The sequence below is a fragment of the Salmo salar genome, chromosome ssa02 (genome assembly GCF_905237065.1).
Source record: "Salmo salar chromosome ssa02, Ssal_v3.1, whole genome shotgun sequence".
Lineage (NCBI taxonomy): Eukaryota > Metazoa > Chordata > Actinopteri > Salmoniformes > Salmonidae > Salmo > Salmo salar.
Genome location: NC_059443.1, coordinates 7,171,081 through 7,187,520, shown reverse-complemented (window position 1 = coordinate 7,187,520; position 16,440 = coordinate 7,171,081). Strand labels below are relative to the sequence as shown.

General features: G+C 42.9%; 1 protein-coding gene across 4 annotated transcripts; it reads left to right on the top strand.

Moving 5' to 3' along the window:
* Positions 1-4,157: 4,157 nt before the first annotated feature.
* LOC106592237 (RNA-binding protein 12B-A) lies at positions 4,158-15,781 on the top strand. 4 transcript variants are annotated; one of them, XM_045696913.1, is made up of 8 exons: positions 4,158-4,306; positions 7,585-11,623; positions 12,487-12,566; positions 12,957-13,012; positions 13,137-13,221; positions 13,571-13,677; positions 13,888-13,940; positions 14,185-15,781. In XM_045696913.1, the coding sequence occupies exon 2, from the start codon at positions 7,611-7,613 to the stop codon at positions 9,525-9,527; it is 1,917 nt and encodes a 638-aa protein (XP_045552869.1). In that variant the 5' UTR covers positions 4,158-4,306; positions 7,585-7,610; the 3' UTR covers positions 9,528-11,623; positions 12,487-12,566; positions 12,957-13,012; positions 13,137-13,221; positions 13,571-13,677; positions 13,888-13,940; positions 14,185-15,781. The 4 variants fall into 4 exon arrangements, with proteins under 4 accessions (XP_045552869.1, XP_045552868.1, XP_045552871.1 ...); XM_045696912.1 differs by having other exon boundaries at positions 4,220-4,374; XM_045696915.1 differs by having other exon boundaries at positions 4,254-4,390.
* Positions 15,782-16,440: the final 659 nt, after the last annotated feature.

Genomic DNA, 16,440 nt, shown 5'->3' with positions numbered 1-16,440 from the left:
TGGACTCTACCCACACACTGACACATACTGGACTCTACCCACACACTGACACATACTGGACTCTACCCACACGCTGACACATACTGGACTCTACCCACACGCTGACACATACTGGACTCTACCCACACGCTGAGACATACTGGACTCTACCCACACGCTGACACATACTGGACTCTACCCACATGCTGACACATACTGGACTCTACCCACATACTGACACATACTGGACTCTACCCACACGCTCACACATGCTGGACTCTACCCACACATTCACACATACTTACACTGACACCCCAACACACACCACATACTGGACTCTACCCACACACTGACACATACTGGACTCTCACCACACGCTGACACATACTGGACTCTACCCACACGCTGAAACATTCTGGACTCTACCCACACGCTGACACATACTGGACTCTACCCACACACTGACACATACTGGACTCTACCCACACGCTGACACATACTGGACTCTACCCACACGCTGACACATACTGGACTCTACCCACACGCTGACACATACTGGACTCTACCCACACGCTGACACAAACTGGACTCTACCCACACGCTGACACATACTGGACTCTACCCACACGCTGCCACATACTGGACTCTACCCACACGCTGACACATACTGGACTCCACCCACACACTGACACATACTGGACTCCACCCACACACACTGGACTCTACTCACACACTGACACATACTGGACTCTACCCACACACTGACACATACTGGACTCTACCCACACACTGACACATACTGGACTCTACCCACACGCTGACACATACTGGACTCTACCCACACACACTGGACTCTACCCACACGCTGACACATACTGGACTCAACCCACACACTGACACATACTGGACTCTACCCACACACTGACACATACTGGACTCTACTCACACACTGACACATACTGGACTCTACCCACACACTGACACATACTGGACTCTACCCACACACTGACACATACTGGACTCTACCCACACACTGACACATACTGGACTCTACCCACACGCTGACACATACTGGACTCTACCCACACGCTGACACATACTGGACTCTACCCACACGCTGACACATACTGGACTCTACCCACACGCTGACACATACTGGACTCTACCCACACACTGACACATACTGGACTCTACCCACACACACTGGACTCTACTCACACACTGACACATACTGGACTTTACCCACACACTGACACATACTGGACTCTACCCACACGCTGACACATACTGGACTCTACCCACACACTGACACATACTGGACTCTACTCACACGCTGACACATACTGGACTCTACCCACACACTGACACATACTGGACTCTACCCACACGCTGACACATACTGGACTCTACCCACACGCTGACACATACTGGACTCTACCCACACGCTGAGACATACTGGACTCTACCCACACGCTGACACATACTGGACTCTACCCACATGCTGACACATACTGGACTCTACCCACATACTGACACATACTGGACTCTACCCACACGCTCACACATGCTGGACTCTACCCACACATTCACACATACTTACACTGACACCCCAACACACACCACATACTGGACTCTACCCACACACTGACACATACTGGACTCTCACCACACGCTGACACATACTGGACTCTACCCACACGCTGAAACATTCTGGACTCTACCCACACGCTGACACATACTGGACTCTACCCACACACTGACACATACTGGACTCTACCCACACGCTGACACATACTGGACTCTACCCACACGCTGACACATACTGGACTCTACCCACACGCTGACACATACTGGACTCTACCCACACGCTGACACATACTGGACTCTACCCACACACTGACACATACTGGACTCTACCCACACGCTGACACATGCTGGACTCTACCCACACACTGACACATACTGGACTCTACTCACACATACTTAGCCCATCTTAGCTCAAACAACTACCTCTTCCCCTAATTTTTTATTTATTTATTTTGCTCCTTTGCACCCCAGTATTTCTACTTTGCACACTCATCTACTGTCAAATATACTCTTCCAGTGTTTTAATTGCTATATTGTATTTACTTCGTCACCATGGCCTTTTTATTGCCTTTACCTCCCTTATCTCACCTCATTTGCTCACATTGTATATAGACCTATTTTTCTACTGTATTATTGATTGTATGTTTGTTTTAATCCATGTGTAACTCTGTGTTGTTATATGTGTCGAACTGCTTTGCTTTATCTTGGCCAGGTCGCAGTTGTAAATGAGAACTTGTTCTCAACTTGCCTACCTGGTTAAATAAAGGTGAAATAAAAATAAAAAATAAAAATAAAATAAAAATACTTACACTGACACCCCAACACACACACACACACACACACACCACATACTGGACTCCACCCACACGCTGACACATACTTACACTGACACCCCAACACACACCACATACTGGACTCTACCCACACGCTCACACATGCTGGACTCTACCCACACATGCTGGACTCTTACCACACACTCACACATACTTACACTGACACCCCAAGACACACAAACACACCACATACGCTGTTGCTACTGTCTTATCTATCCTGTTGCTGTAAGGATCTATGTGTAGCTGGTGCAGAGGAGTCAGGCGCAGGACAGCAGAGATTAGTAAATATAGGTAACTTTACTCAAAGTCATCAAATACAAGAGAATTACTAAGCCCACAATACGGACCACAATACAACAAACAATCACTCACAAACAAACATGGGGACCAGAGGGTTAAATAATAAACAGGTAATTGGGTGAGTGAAACCAGGTGTGTAAGACTAAGACAAAACAAATGTAAAATGAAAAGTGGATCGGCGGTGGCTAGAAGTCCGGCGACGTCGACCGCCGCCCGAACAAGGAGAGGGACCGACTTCGGCAGAAGACGTGACAGTTGCCTAGTAACGTGACCCTAACCTATATGTACAGTACATAACTACGTCTTACCCCTGCACATCAACTCAGTACTGGTACTCCTTGTATATAGCCATGTTATTTTCTACTCCCTGTATATCGATAGCCATGTTATTTTCTACTCGTTATTGTTATTTGTTATTCACTGTGTATTTATTTAATCCTCGTGTCACTATTTCTATTTATTTTTGATAGTTTTTATCTTTTAACTCTGCATTGTTGGAAAAGGACCCGTAAGCATTTCACTGTTAGTCTACACCTGTTGTTTATCAAGCATGTCATTTTTTTTAAAATTAATTGATTAAATATCTTATCCCATCTTTATTTCCCTTAACTGTGCTCTCAGTATAGAAGCCTGGCAGTGTTGGCTGTGGCCAGAGGCAACAAGGATGGCTCTTTCCTCATGTCCAATGCACTTCAGAAGTTGAAAAAAGGGCAGCGATGTGTCTCTTGGAACCCTTTTCCCCTTGACCACTGGACTGGTGAGCAATATGCCTGTCATATGATACAAATGAGATATATGATTGGAAGATGCTATGTAACATAAAGAAGTACTCTAGGTTTGAGATGACACACGAGCCATGATAACATCAGAGTCCTGTTTTATGAAGTGGGATGTTTATTTAAGGCACCCGCCCTCAGTTGAATGCATTCAGTTGTACAACTGACTTGGTATCCCTTGGGGATATTGCATCAGAATAGAAGGTTCTGGATAATATGAGCCTTTGATTGAAATAACTGAGAGAAGAAATATATTTGATTAAATAAAAATGTATATCCCAAAATAGTTGTCTGATTTAACCCTTATCAATTAGTGATCCTGTTAGGGCTGCTAATAAAAAGTCAAGCAGCTGTCTGTCATATATGTTTGAAAAATTACGGCAGTTGAGGAATGTTGGGACGGGGATACAGAAAGGTGGATTTCTGAGGAGGAATTTGAGGAAGATGGTGATAAAAAATGGAGATTGGGTGTTGAAGAAGGTTGGTGTCAAGTGTGAACAGAGTGAGCTGCGTTCTGGATTGTGTTATTTCATAGTTGTGATGGCTTCCCTATTATTCTACAATGTAGAAAATAGTAAAAATAAAGAAAACCCCTTGAATGAGTAGGTGTGTCCAAATTTGGACTGGTACTGTGTGTGTGTGTGTGTGTGTGTGTGTGTGTGTGTGTGTGTGTATATATATATACACAACATACTACCGCAAAGTAGGTGGCGACATGCACGAACAAAATGTGTGAACGCCATGATGCCAAAGAAGAAGAAATGACACGCGAGATCTTCCTACTTCTCCCTCTAGGCTTCCGTATTTCCAAACGTGTTTGAAACTCGAAGGGTAAAATATATTCTAACCTGCCATCCTTTTGTCAAAATTTATAAGAAACTTTTTCTCTCGCTGCCTGTGTAAGTTCTCTCTTAGGTATGACTCTTGGGATGGAATTATCATGCTAGCGTAGCGTTATTTTACGAGTAGCCAGGCTGCAAGGCCCTGCTAGCTAGCGTTGGTAGCTACGCTAGCTGCCATGTAGCTACCTAACGTTAAATTGCGACGTTTTTATACTAATTCAGTTTTTAGTGTATGGTGTATTTTGCTTGTGCATTTTCTTAGGTAAATAAAACGCGGACAATGTAGGTGTTCAGCTGTGAACTAACCGGCTAGCATACACAGTGGCTAGCTAGCTAACGTTAGGAACCCTGCTATGGTGGGCTGTGTGCTAGTTTCCTCAAGTAATGGCATAACTTTTGGTTTTTCTAGCTAGTTTCGCGTATCCTGATTGTTCTAGCCAGATGTGTGTCTTGCACTGGTTGCTTTGTGACGGTTCTCTTCTCTGCATTTAACTTGGCTTAAATGATATGTCGCCGTCCAATTATGTTAATGGTCGATGATTATGAAACCCTGAATCACAGTGTGCGACTGGGAATGGACATTTTTATATCGCGCGCCGTAAAAAGTTCTCTATCTGGTTTACACAAATTATATTTTTAAATGTGTCAGTATATGTTTGCGTTAAATCGACCAATGGCCTGTGTGTGCTCGACATTAAATGTATTTTGTGGCATGACGTTGTTTTGACTAGTATCAGTCACAGTAGGGTACCAAGTTTAGCTCTGCTGGGTGCGGGCTGTTTCTTTTTGATTTGTGCAGCAGAACGACCAATCATGCTCAAGTATGCCAGCTATTACTCTTATGCCTATGGTGCATTTCCAATAGACTTTACCCCGGTGTTTGGACTGAAGTCATAAGACTTGTTTTTTCCACCTCTGAGGCCTGGCCCCAAAAAATCTAAAGGTCTTGGGCCGTGAACCTACTCAGACTTGGGGCCAGACCTGGGAAAGTTTGACTTGTTTTTTCCCGAACATGGTTAACACACCTCACGAAGTAACTGTTCCAAGTCCTTAGCCGTAGTGATGGAAACACGTTCCTTATTAGTAATACACCAGGGTGTATGGACTGGAGTAACAACACTGCCGTATTGGAAAAGCCCATATCTGACTCTCTGTGGACTGATGCATATCAAAGAAAAGGATTAAAGGCACGGACAGAAAGCACGGGGTGGCACAATTCTATCCAGGCGGAGCGGTCGGTGGTTCTCGTGCACATGGAAGCCGCTCAGCCAGAGAAAATAGGATTCTGCTCTTATTTTTCAAGGGGTGCCGTTGTTCACCAATCACAGTAGAACATGTAGCCTGCGTGGTGATACATCAACACTTACGTCCAACAGCGGGATCAGCTAACTTGCCTGCTGGCAAACACTTGTCAGTTTAGAGTCACGTTTAACAATACCATTCCCCCCCCCCCACTAATCCATTTTTGGATTTATCGTTTCTGTTGCGTGTAAATACTTTATGAATGCTTATGGCGTTATAGCGTTTCTTCATTCGTACGTCGATAATGTTTATTTCGTTGCTATGGTCACAGTCTTTGGAACAGCTGCCGGAGACACTAGCCGCTTTGATTTCAGGGACAAGTGGTGTACTCAGAGGGGTACTAGGCCATATTCCGCTGTCCGAAAAGTGCTTAACTATGTCCATGGCTAATGTCATGCCCATCTTTATCAATGATGGTGTATGGTATGTCGAGATGTAGGCCTAATGATTGATGGGTTATTGCTAGATATTAAGTATCTACAGAAATTGGTTAATGCTGTGCCTTTCGGTTTTTTGTGGTTTGGGTATTCTGATGGTCTGAATACATGCCTGTTTCTGATATAGATTGGAGAGTTTCTGGCAAATGCACGATTTCATTCCAAGGACGCAGAGAAGAAATACTTTTGTATATATAGTGTATGTGGACACACCTTCAAATTAATGGATTTTGTCATTTCAGCCACACCCGTTGCAGACAGGTGTATAAAATCGAGCACGTGGCCGAGCAGCCGCACACGAACCTAAGATCACCATGCACAATGCCAAGTGTCGGCTGGAGTGGCGTAAAGCTCGCCGCCATTGGACTCTGGAGCAGTGGAAATGCTTCTCTGGCGCGATGAATCACGCTTCACCATCTGGCAGTCCGATGGACAAATCTGGGTTTGGCGGATGCCAGGAGAACCCTACCTGCCTCATTGCATAGTGCCAGCTATAAAGTTTGGGGGAGGAGGAATAATGGTCTGGGGCTGTTTTTCATGGTTCGGGCTAGGTCTCTTAGTTCCAGTGAAGGGAAATCTTAACACTATAGCGTACAATTTCATTCTAGATTATTCTGTGTTTCCAACTTTGTGGAAACAATTTGGGGAAGGCCTTTTCCTGTTTCAGCATGACAATGACCCCGTGTACAAAGGGAGGTCCATACAGAAATGGTTTGTCGTGTGGAAGAACTTGACTGGTCTGCACAGAGCCCTGACCTCAACACCGTTGAACACCTTTGGGATGAATTGGAATGCAGACTGCGAGGCAATCCTAATTGCCCGACCTCACCAATGCTCTTGTGGCTGAATGCAAGCAATTGCCCGCAGCAATGTGCCAACGTCTAGTGGAAATCCTTCCCAGAAGACTGGAGGCTGTTATATCAGCGAAGGGGGACCAACTCCATATTAATGCCTGTGGTTTTGGAATGACATGTTCGACGAGCAGGTGTCCACATACTTTTGGTCATGTAGTGTATATGTGACTTAACGAAGGAGAATATTGCATGAAACTTGTGAACTTTTTAACACTTGATTGAATTGAATAGTTGTAACGTGAAGCCTGGAATTGTAGATTGGAAGCCTGCCATTATACTATGGTGAAGGCTCATACCTGATGCATTTAATGTATGCACAGCTGATTTGAGATGGAACAATCCGTGAAAGGGACATCCAGTTTAATGGTTGAACTTTGTCACTCCTGGAGACGACATACTAATCTTTCAGATGTTAGAATCTCCGACCTACCGTTGTTGCCTGTAGGCCTGTACATTTTTTTAGGGTGTTTCCATTTTGTAGTGGCCTAGGTGTCGTATTGGGACCTTCAGATTTGTGCACAGCGTAATCCTTTCAGAACGTTTTCAGTTGCTGTTTTCATTCTCAAGGTGTCACCTGTTTTGGTGATGTTATAGTGGAATGGTCTGGAGAGCATTGGTGAGCTGGACACAGGACTGTTCTGCAATAATGCTATTATGTACCCCTCTGTCTACAGGTGCTGTTGTTTGTGCTGTTGTCGGAATGGCGGTGGTCATCCATTTACAGGGGCTCAGAATCACTGCAGGTTCTGAGGACGTTCGCCATTTCTTCACTGGCCTCAAAATCCCAGATGGTGGGGTGCACATTATTGGTGGGGAGAGTGAGGAGGCTTTCATAATCTTTGCTTCCGATGAAGACGCGAGGCGGGCGATGACCCGTTCGGAGGGATCCATCAAAGGTTCTCCGGTTCGCTTACGGCTGAGCAGCAAGTCAGAAATGCAGGCTGTTCTCAAGCAAAGTATAAAACCTGAGGTGACCAAAAAGAGGCCGTATAAGGAAGGTTCCAGAAGACCGGAAAGAGAAGGCAGGAATGAGGAATCTAGAAGAAAAGAGCGCGTGGAGATGGGCAGTAGATCAGTGTCTTACAGTAACGTACGTAGTCACGCCCGAAAGCCTTTCTCACAGCCAAGCAGTCAAGATTACTTGTATTTGTATATGCAAGACATGCCTTTTACTACGACCGAAGAGGAAGTGAGAAGATTCTTTGACGGATTAGTGGTGGAGGACATTATTATGATGAGAAATGACCGCGGCCAACAAAATGGGAAAGGAGTTGTCAAGTTCGAATCCAGACGGGATGCTAGAGAGGGTCTGAAAAGACATCGGCAATACCTTGGAACGAGGTTTGTGAAAGTCTATGCAAGCTCAGAAAAGCAGTGGGTTAAGGCAGGTGGTGCTAGGGAACCTCCAGACCGTGCTAGGTCTTACTCACCAGTGGCCGACAGGTCTACAAAGTCCAATTCTCCTGCCAATGAGGAGTTCTGTGTCTTGGTGGAAAACCTTCCCTACTTAGTGGAGAAGAGGGACATAAAGGAGATCTTCCATCATGCAGACCTCAAGTATGATCAGATCCTTCACCTCCTTGACAAGTATGGGTCAGAGACAAGGTCCGCATTTGTGCTGTTCAGAAGCCTGAGGGACTACGGTGCTGCCTTGACTCTTCACAAGCAGAAATTTCTGAAACGAATTGTGTACATCTCTCCTATCTCGAAAGAGAAAATGGTCGCCATGCTAGAATCTGGGGGAAATCTAATGGATGGTGCACCACCCTCTAAAAGGTCTTACAGAAGATCTCAGGAAAGGCTTCCAAGAGAGACCAAGAAGGATGTGTATGAATCTGATAAGATTTGCCTGTATGTGCGAAACCTGCCTTTCGACGTGCGCAAAGTTGAGATTGTGGACTTCTTCCTAGGCTTCAGGATCTCAGAGGAGACTGTTGTTTTGCTGCTTGACCATAAGGGCAATGGGCTTGGAGAGGCTTTTGTGATCTTTCAGACTGAGGAGGAGGCTATGAGGGCACAGTCTCTGAATGGACAAGGGTTTCTTGGAACAAATGTCATCCTGAAATGCATTTCTCTGGCTCAGATGTGTGAATTTGGTGGTGGTGAACCTGCAGTGACAGAGCAACAGATGGAGAGAAGCTCAGAGAGGTACTTGGCCAGGAACAGTGAGGCGATGTCCCATCTGTACACTGATTACAGGGTCAACCCTGATATAGGCCATCTTCCTATGAACGACCTGCAGGTTCATATTGATGGAGGCAGCAGTCTGGGTCTGGATTCTCACATGATGGAAAACCCTGTTCTGCTTGATAACAGGGGCAATGGCTCTGCTCATAGACATGAAGGCTATGGACCTTCTGCACCGCAGCAGTTTGATGATCCAACATCCTTGACACTGGTTAATATGCCTTTTTCTATCAGAATTGAAGAAATCTATAACTTTTTCTATGGATATCGTGTCATTCCTGGATCGGTCTCATTGCAGTATGACAATGGAGGGCGTCCCAAAGGCTCAGCAACGATTATTTTGGAATCTCGCTCGGAAGCGTTAATGGCAGTTGAGGAATTGAGTGGAAGACCAATAGGCAACAGAAAAGTAAAACTAGTTCTTGTGTGAAATTTGTCCTCCGTATAGAACATAAAATAACCTTTTTGGGCTTTAAAATGTGACGTTTTAGGAAGAACAACTCGGACTGTATTTGGTTAGTTTGGTGGTTCCAACAGATGGTGACTGAACAATTTTTGATTTTAAAAATACTGTGTGTGTGTGTGTGTGTGTGTATAGCCTTCTACTCCATGTGTAACGGACAAACCTTTTGTCTGTTTTTTCCCCCTTAAAGAATAACAATTGTTTTTGTATTTTGCCCATCGCTTGCTTGCTATGTAGCCTGTTTCTGAAGCTTTTTCTTTTAGTGAAATTTGCCTGAAATTGTATTTTCTTTAACAGCTGGGTGAAGGTAGAACTTAAATTTGCAACTATTATTTGTTGAAATGTTTATTGCATTATATAGTGTAAAAGTTGTCCATTAAACTTAGTGGAAATTCTTTGATTAAAATGCATACATGTTCTCCTTTTGTCGTCATCTAAGATGTTTTGTTGTATGATAAATTCGGTATTGCCCATGGTCCTATATATATTTTTTCCTGTGGTCTTTGGACTCGAATGCCATGTTATTTTGCTTTAGCTGGACACACACACACTCAAATGGTTAAGTATCTATATATGTTAGGTATTCCCCAACTCATACGCCAAGTTATGCAGGATTTAACACAAGCAAAGGGTGCGACTGTCTGCATTAACTCCCTTTTTATTTTATTCTGATGCAGATGTATACATTTTGGTTGTCAGGAGCAGTGAGAATAAAACGTTTAGAATGCAGGAGACTTTCACACTTAACTGAGAATCTGTGAATTGCACCTACATTACTTCCAGCTACCCAATTTCCAGAAGTAACCAAGAGTTGGACTACGGTGCACCATGTTAACTATTCTCACAGAAATTGTTTTCCACTTTAAACCTTGAAGTAATAACTGGGTGGTCGGTAGCCTAGCGGTTAGAGCATTGGGCCAGTAATCAAAAGGTCACTGGTTCGAATACCTTGGAGAAGGGCCCTAAGAATAAGAGTTGTCAAGAACTTCGGTTCATTCTGCTACCGCATGGTAAGCTTGGCCTCCCGAGTGGCGCAGCGGTCTAAGGAACTACATCTCAGTGCTTGAGGCATCACTACAGACACGAAGGTTTGAATCCAGGCTCTATCACACCCAGCCGTGATTGGAAGTCTCATGGGGCGGCGCATAATTGGACCAGCATCGTCCGAGTTTGGCCGGTGTAGGCCGTCATTGTAAATAAATATTTGTTCTTAACTGACTTGCCTAGTTAAAGGTTAAATATATATATTTTTAAAAGCGCCAAGAAGGGCACCAAAAGGCTCCTGAACAGCTTCTACCCCCAAGCCATAAGACTGCTGAGAAACTCGTACGAACACTTTCTCACATAGCACATGCTGCTGTAACTTTATCCTGATTGCCTAGTCTCTTTTACCCCTACCTACATGTACATATTACCTCAACTACCTCGTACCCCTGCACATTGACTCGGTAACGATACTCCTTGTATATATATATATATATAGCCTCGTTATTTTATTGCGTTACTATTTACTTTTTTGTGCTAATCCCCCTTTTTAACTCTGCATTGTTGGGAAAGGGATCGTAAGTAAGCATTTCACGACAAAGGTGTCGATGTGCCCTTGAGCAAGGCACTATACCTTAATTTGCTCCAAGGGCGCCGTACTACTATGGCTGACCCTCTAATACAACACATTTCACTGCAATATACAAAAGTATATTTAAGCAATAAGGCCAGATAACTGAACAGACAGATTTGCCTTTGAAAATGTGCAGCATAACTAAGTTATTTTATCAAACAAGTATTGTAACGTGAATATACCGATACTTGAACGATAAAGCAGAAAAACTCCGTTTGTTATCAGTATGATATTCTAAGAATTTGTTCTGCACTGATTTCAATATGGAAAGATTGCTTCCGTACCCCGCCCGTCCCCTCTTTCGTGAATTTCGTTGAAAACGTTACTTTGCTGCGCGTCTCGTGTTGAACCTTTTTGGGGGTAACGACAGCAGAAGCAGCACCTCATCAGTGTGGCATCTCTCGGATGGGAAGGAACCCGTGTGTCGCCGAACATACAGGGTCAGGTAAATATGACCTAGAGACAATAATGGAAGCCTGCCAGGGTTTTCATAGTGAACAAAACTCGAGTAACTTTTTTTTGCCATGATAAGTACGGTCAGCATTATTCGAAAAAATGGCCAACGAGATAACTTGGCTAGCTAACGTTAGGTGGCAGCCATGGCTATTTAGCCAGCCGCCTAGCGGTGATGGTAATGCTAGTGCTAAAAGTTTTCACCGAGATAATGCATCAATTTAGTAGCTATCTCACGCGAAATGACTGTCACAACTTAATAACTAACTTAGTTAGCTAAGTTAAATTGATAAAACCCATAAATCAAAGTTGTTAAAGCATAGCTAGTTTCTCTAACGTTATCGGTTGGATTTCTAAGGGGTTTGTCAGTGCTAGCTAGATAGGCAAATTCAGCAGGAATTTACTTTTTGGAATTAGCTAATCAGCTGACTGGGAGAGTTTTTAGGGTAGTTTATCTCAATCTGTCAAATTATTTGTTGCTAGTTCATAAAAGACAACATTCACATCTTATGTAACTAGCCCAGGTCAAAAACTTCCTAGAATAATAAACTTGTATCACCTTTTTATGGGGGCAAAATGAATCAATTCAAGTCAACACTTCAGCTTTTGCTATTGCAGTGCTGATGAGTGAGTGATGAAAGACCTGAGGTCATGTTTTTATAAAATGTGGTGGGTGACACGCAGCACTTTGAATTAGCTTAAGTGACAATCTGTGCTGTCATATCATACAACTGTCTCTCATTGTAGCTTGACAATCGGAGCAGGCAAGAGCACAAACAGATCTGGGACCAGACTAACTTTAAATAGACTTGACCATGACAAGTTAGATGGCTTCATAACACTTTGCTGTTACAGGATGGAGGTGTCAAGGAGGCGGATCTTACAGAAGCACCTGCAGCCAGCCAGACCACTGCGGCGCTGCAGCACTGACCAGGGTAAACTAACTGGACTAGTTCACTCTCTCATGTTCAACCTACACGTCTTGCTACTTTTTAAGTCTTTCTTGACCCAATTTTATGAAGTGTGATCCTCACAAACAGTCATGGACTAAGAACAAAATGAATGAATGTGTCGGCTAACAGACAGTATTCAAGATCGGATTCCCTACCTACCCTTCTACCCAAAGTGTGTTCTTGCTCCCTCCCTGTTATATTTAAAAGCATAGGATTGGTGTAGGCAAAGGTTGTCCGTTTCTACGATATTTCTTACTCAAGTCAATTCATTTTAAGTCCTTGAGGGGAAGTGAGTGAGTGAGTGAGTGCACACTTCAAAGAGAAGGGTAGAGAATCAGACTGCAGCCAGTGTCCCACTTTCTCTTTATACAGACCCCTGCTTTAGAAATGCTGAGCCATCTGTGTGTGGACAAGCAGGAGAAAAAACAGTGAGTGATGCATAGTTTTACCCAGAAAACTGACAATTACTTGCTCGGATAAGTAGTTAGTCTGTAGATAGTCTATAAGATTAATCTATTTCTTGCATTGACCATGTTTTTATCCTATGGAAAGATTAACAGTATTGGAGTGGAACAGTTTTTTGAAATCCTCCATCTCCAAACTCAGACTCTACAAAAAGACTCCACCCCAACTAAAGGTAAGCTATCTATCTATCTATCTATCTATCTATCTATCTATCTATCTATCTATCTATCTATCTATCTATCTATCTATCTATCTATCTATCTATCTATCTATCTATCTATCTATCTATCTATCTATCTATCTATCTATCTATCTATCTATCGAAGTGTGAGTTTCAATGTTTGAATTACTTTAGTCCATAGTTGTGTCCCAAATGGCACTCTATTCCCTATAGTACACTACTGTTGACCAAGGCTCAAAGGAAGTGCACTATATAGGGAATAGGGTGCCATTTGGGACACAGTCGACATGTTATCGTGTGTGTGTGGATGTTGACTGATTCAAGTGATTCTCTCTCCTAGTGAGGATATCTTACACTAGAGACTTCCTGATTCAACTGGCCAGTTCCCCCATTGCCAAAAGAAAACCGGACTTCTTACCAGAACATCCTGTTGTTTTGGAAAAGGCGGTAGCTCGTCATTTGTCTCATACTCAGTTATAGCTTGTTTAGTAGTTCATTTATTCAATCAGAGCAAATTCAGAAGTATCTCCTTTTGATTTACCTTTCGTATCACTTGCCAACCTGCTCTGTATTTTTACCTTTAACCTGTTCTCAGTGCCATAGCTTAACATGGCTTATTGCAAATTCCTGATATTGAATGTTCATTCATTTCCACAGAGAGAACCTGGTGTGCCAAGGTTGGAGAAGAGGTCTGATGAAAACAATGAAATGTAAGTAAAAATACAAGTGTGTCAATGAACATGCCTGGTGCGAAGATGCATTTGTAAAGAATAACTACAGTATTAGGTGAAGATTTTGGAGATTCTGTGAAATCGGACAAATGTTTTCCTTTACCACAGCTTCTGTAGAAGTCATTAAAGCTTTTTTTTGGTGCAATATCAATTTTAACACAATTTTAGAAAACATGAATGATTTATTAATCCTAAATGTTTGTGTGAATATTTTCTTGTTTAGGTTTGCCTAGGCTAACATGGAGCTGGGAAGTCTGGTTGCTGCTGCTGCTTTTCAACCCACACACCACTACAACTTGCTCTGCCATTGAGTGATATACCAACAACAACAAAAAAATCCCAGTTGAGCCCAGAACACCACAGGCATGGGATGCGTCCCAAATAGCACCCTATGTCCTATTTAGTGCACTACTTTTGACCAGGGCCGATAGGGTTCAGATCATAAACGGCCATGACCATGAGAGTTGTAAGCGAAGGGTATCATTTTTTTGTTTTTTGTTCCTTTGACAAATGTTGGTTCATGGTGGACACAAACCTGAAAATGTACCGTAACCTACATGTTTTAAATTGTGTGCTTCCGTCTAAAATAATAATGAGTGGTTGAATGATGTGCCTTAATGCTAACAAATGCTTACATATGGCATAATACTAATAACGCCTCAGTGGAGGCCATTGAATAACCTTACAACGACCTCCAAGACAAACACTATATTCATTTAACCCTTTCACTTTTTGATATTTATTTTACCTTTATTTAACTAGGTAAGTCAGTTAAGAACAAATTCTTATTTTCAATGACAGCCTAGGAACAGTGGGTTAACTGCCTTGTTCAGGGGCAGAACAACAGATTTGTACCTTGTCAGCTCGGGGATTCAAACTTGCAACCTTTCGGTTACTGGCCCAACACTCTAACCACTAGGCTACCCTGCCGCCCCATGTTGGAGTATGGGTGTTTTAGGTTTGATATTGTTACTGAAGTTTGATTATTGACTTATATCAACTAACTGAATGTTGAAGTATAGGCTACTGCCTGCTGCATAACATGTCTGTATTCCCCCATTGAAAACTGTTGCTTGAAATGATTAGGCTTCTAAGCCTGCCTTTGCACACTATCCTTCTGAGGGTCAGTCCTGTAGTCACATCAAATGGTACATCTCTCTCCCACTTCTCTGAGGGTCAGTCCTGTAGTCCCATCAAATGGTACATCTCTCTCTCCACTTCTCTGAGGGTCAGTCCTCTAGTCACATCAAATGGTACATCTCTCTCCCACTTCTCTGAGGGTCAGTCCTGTAGTCACATCAAATGGTACATCTCTCTCCCCACTTCTCTGAGGAAACGTGCACAGGCTTGACGTGCACATAAGGGATACTTTATTATGCAACTTGTGTTCGGAGACTGTTGTGGTTGTAGTGTGGAATGGGAAAATTGAGCGCCTGTTTATTTTTGAAGTGTATTTATTTGATTTATTCTTATTTTGTTATGAGCTATTTGCCTATCGAGGCTTAGTCATGATGGCGGGCTTCATTCCAAGATTTTGGCTGTTTGTTGATACAAGGCTGAGAGGACTTTCCTATGCTAATGTAAAGGGACAGTGCCAAAGTGTAACCATGTATTTTCAGCGATGCAGTAGGTTAAATAAGTGCCCTCCCCAATTGATTTTGACTTTCAAGTTGCACATTGTGAAGATAGGCTATTTAATTTAGTGTACTATGGTGCACATCCTCTCCTTGCTCCAAGACGTATGAGCTGATCTGGGATCTGCCCTAATAGCCCTGTACATTTCTCTGCTCTTATAAAAAAAATCATATTTGTATGACAAATGTTGTCTTGTGAAGTGTCATTTTACATCAAAAGCAGCTCAAATGCTGACTACCTCAAATTTGAACCTTGCATTATCAAAATCTGTAAAAATGAAACCTCGCCGTGTAATCCAGTTTACATGTAAGACTAAAACAGCAATTTTAGTCACACTGCGTAAACGAGAAACCAGAGACAATAACCATTCAAGTGGTTATTCACTAGTGTGAAAACTGCGCCAGTGGTGCGCACAGATCCTGTGTAACATCTCCCCTACTTGCGTTTTGATGTTCACGAGTTACGTCTACAGTGAGTCCAGTTACATGCACACAATACGATTATTGTGTATAGTCAGATTAATATAATAGTTCGTTTTAAATCGTTTACATGTTTTGCAAGAACGATTTTCCTAATCATGTTTGCATGGACGCATCTGAAATCAGGCTACCTGACGGGACTTCAATAAATTCCAAAAATTGCCAATAAACGTTCTACCACCGAGATCATGTTATTTTTACCAAGTCTATTTGATTCTGAGTTGGGACATAAAGTTTGTATGTGAACTATTTGTAAATTGCATAATTCCAGAGTCACTCGCGCATAAGAGGTGGGTTGCGCTACCGGTGCTAGCACATGCGCAGATCAGATACTCCGATTAAACTGTTTAGAGGTGATGATAATT

Bases quoted from the DNA above. Each gene is read 5' to 3' on its own strand.
- LOC106592237 (XM_045696908.1), top strand. From the start codon at position 7,509: ATGGTCTGGAGAGCATTGGTGAGCTGGACACAGGACTGTTCTGCAATA.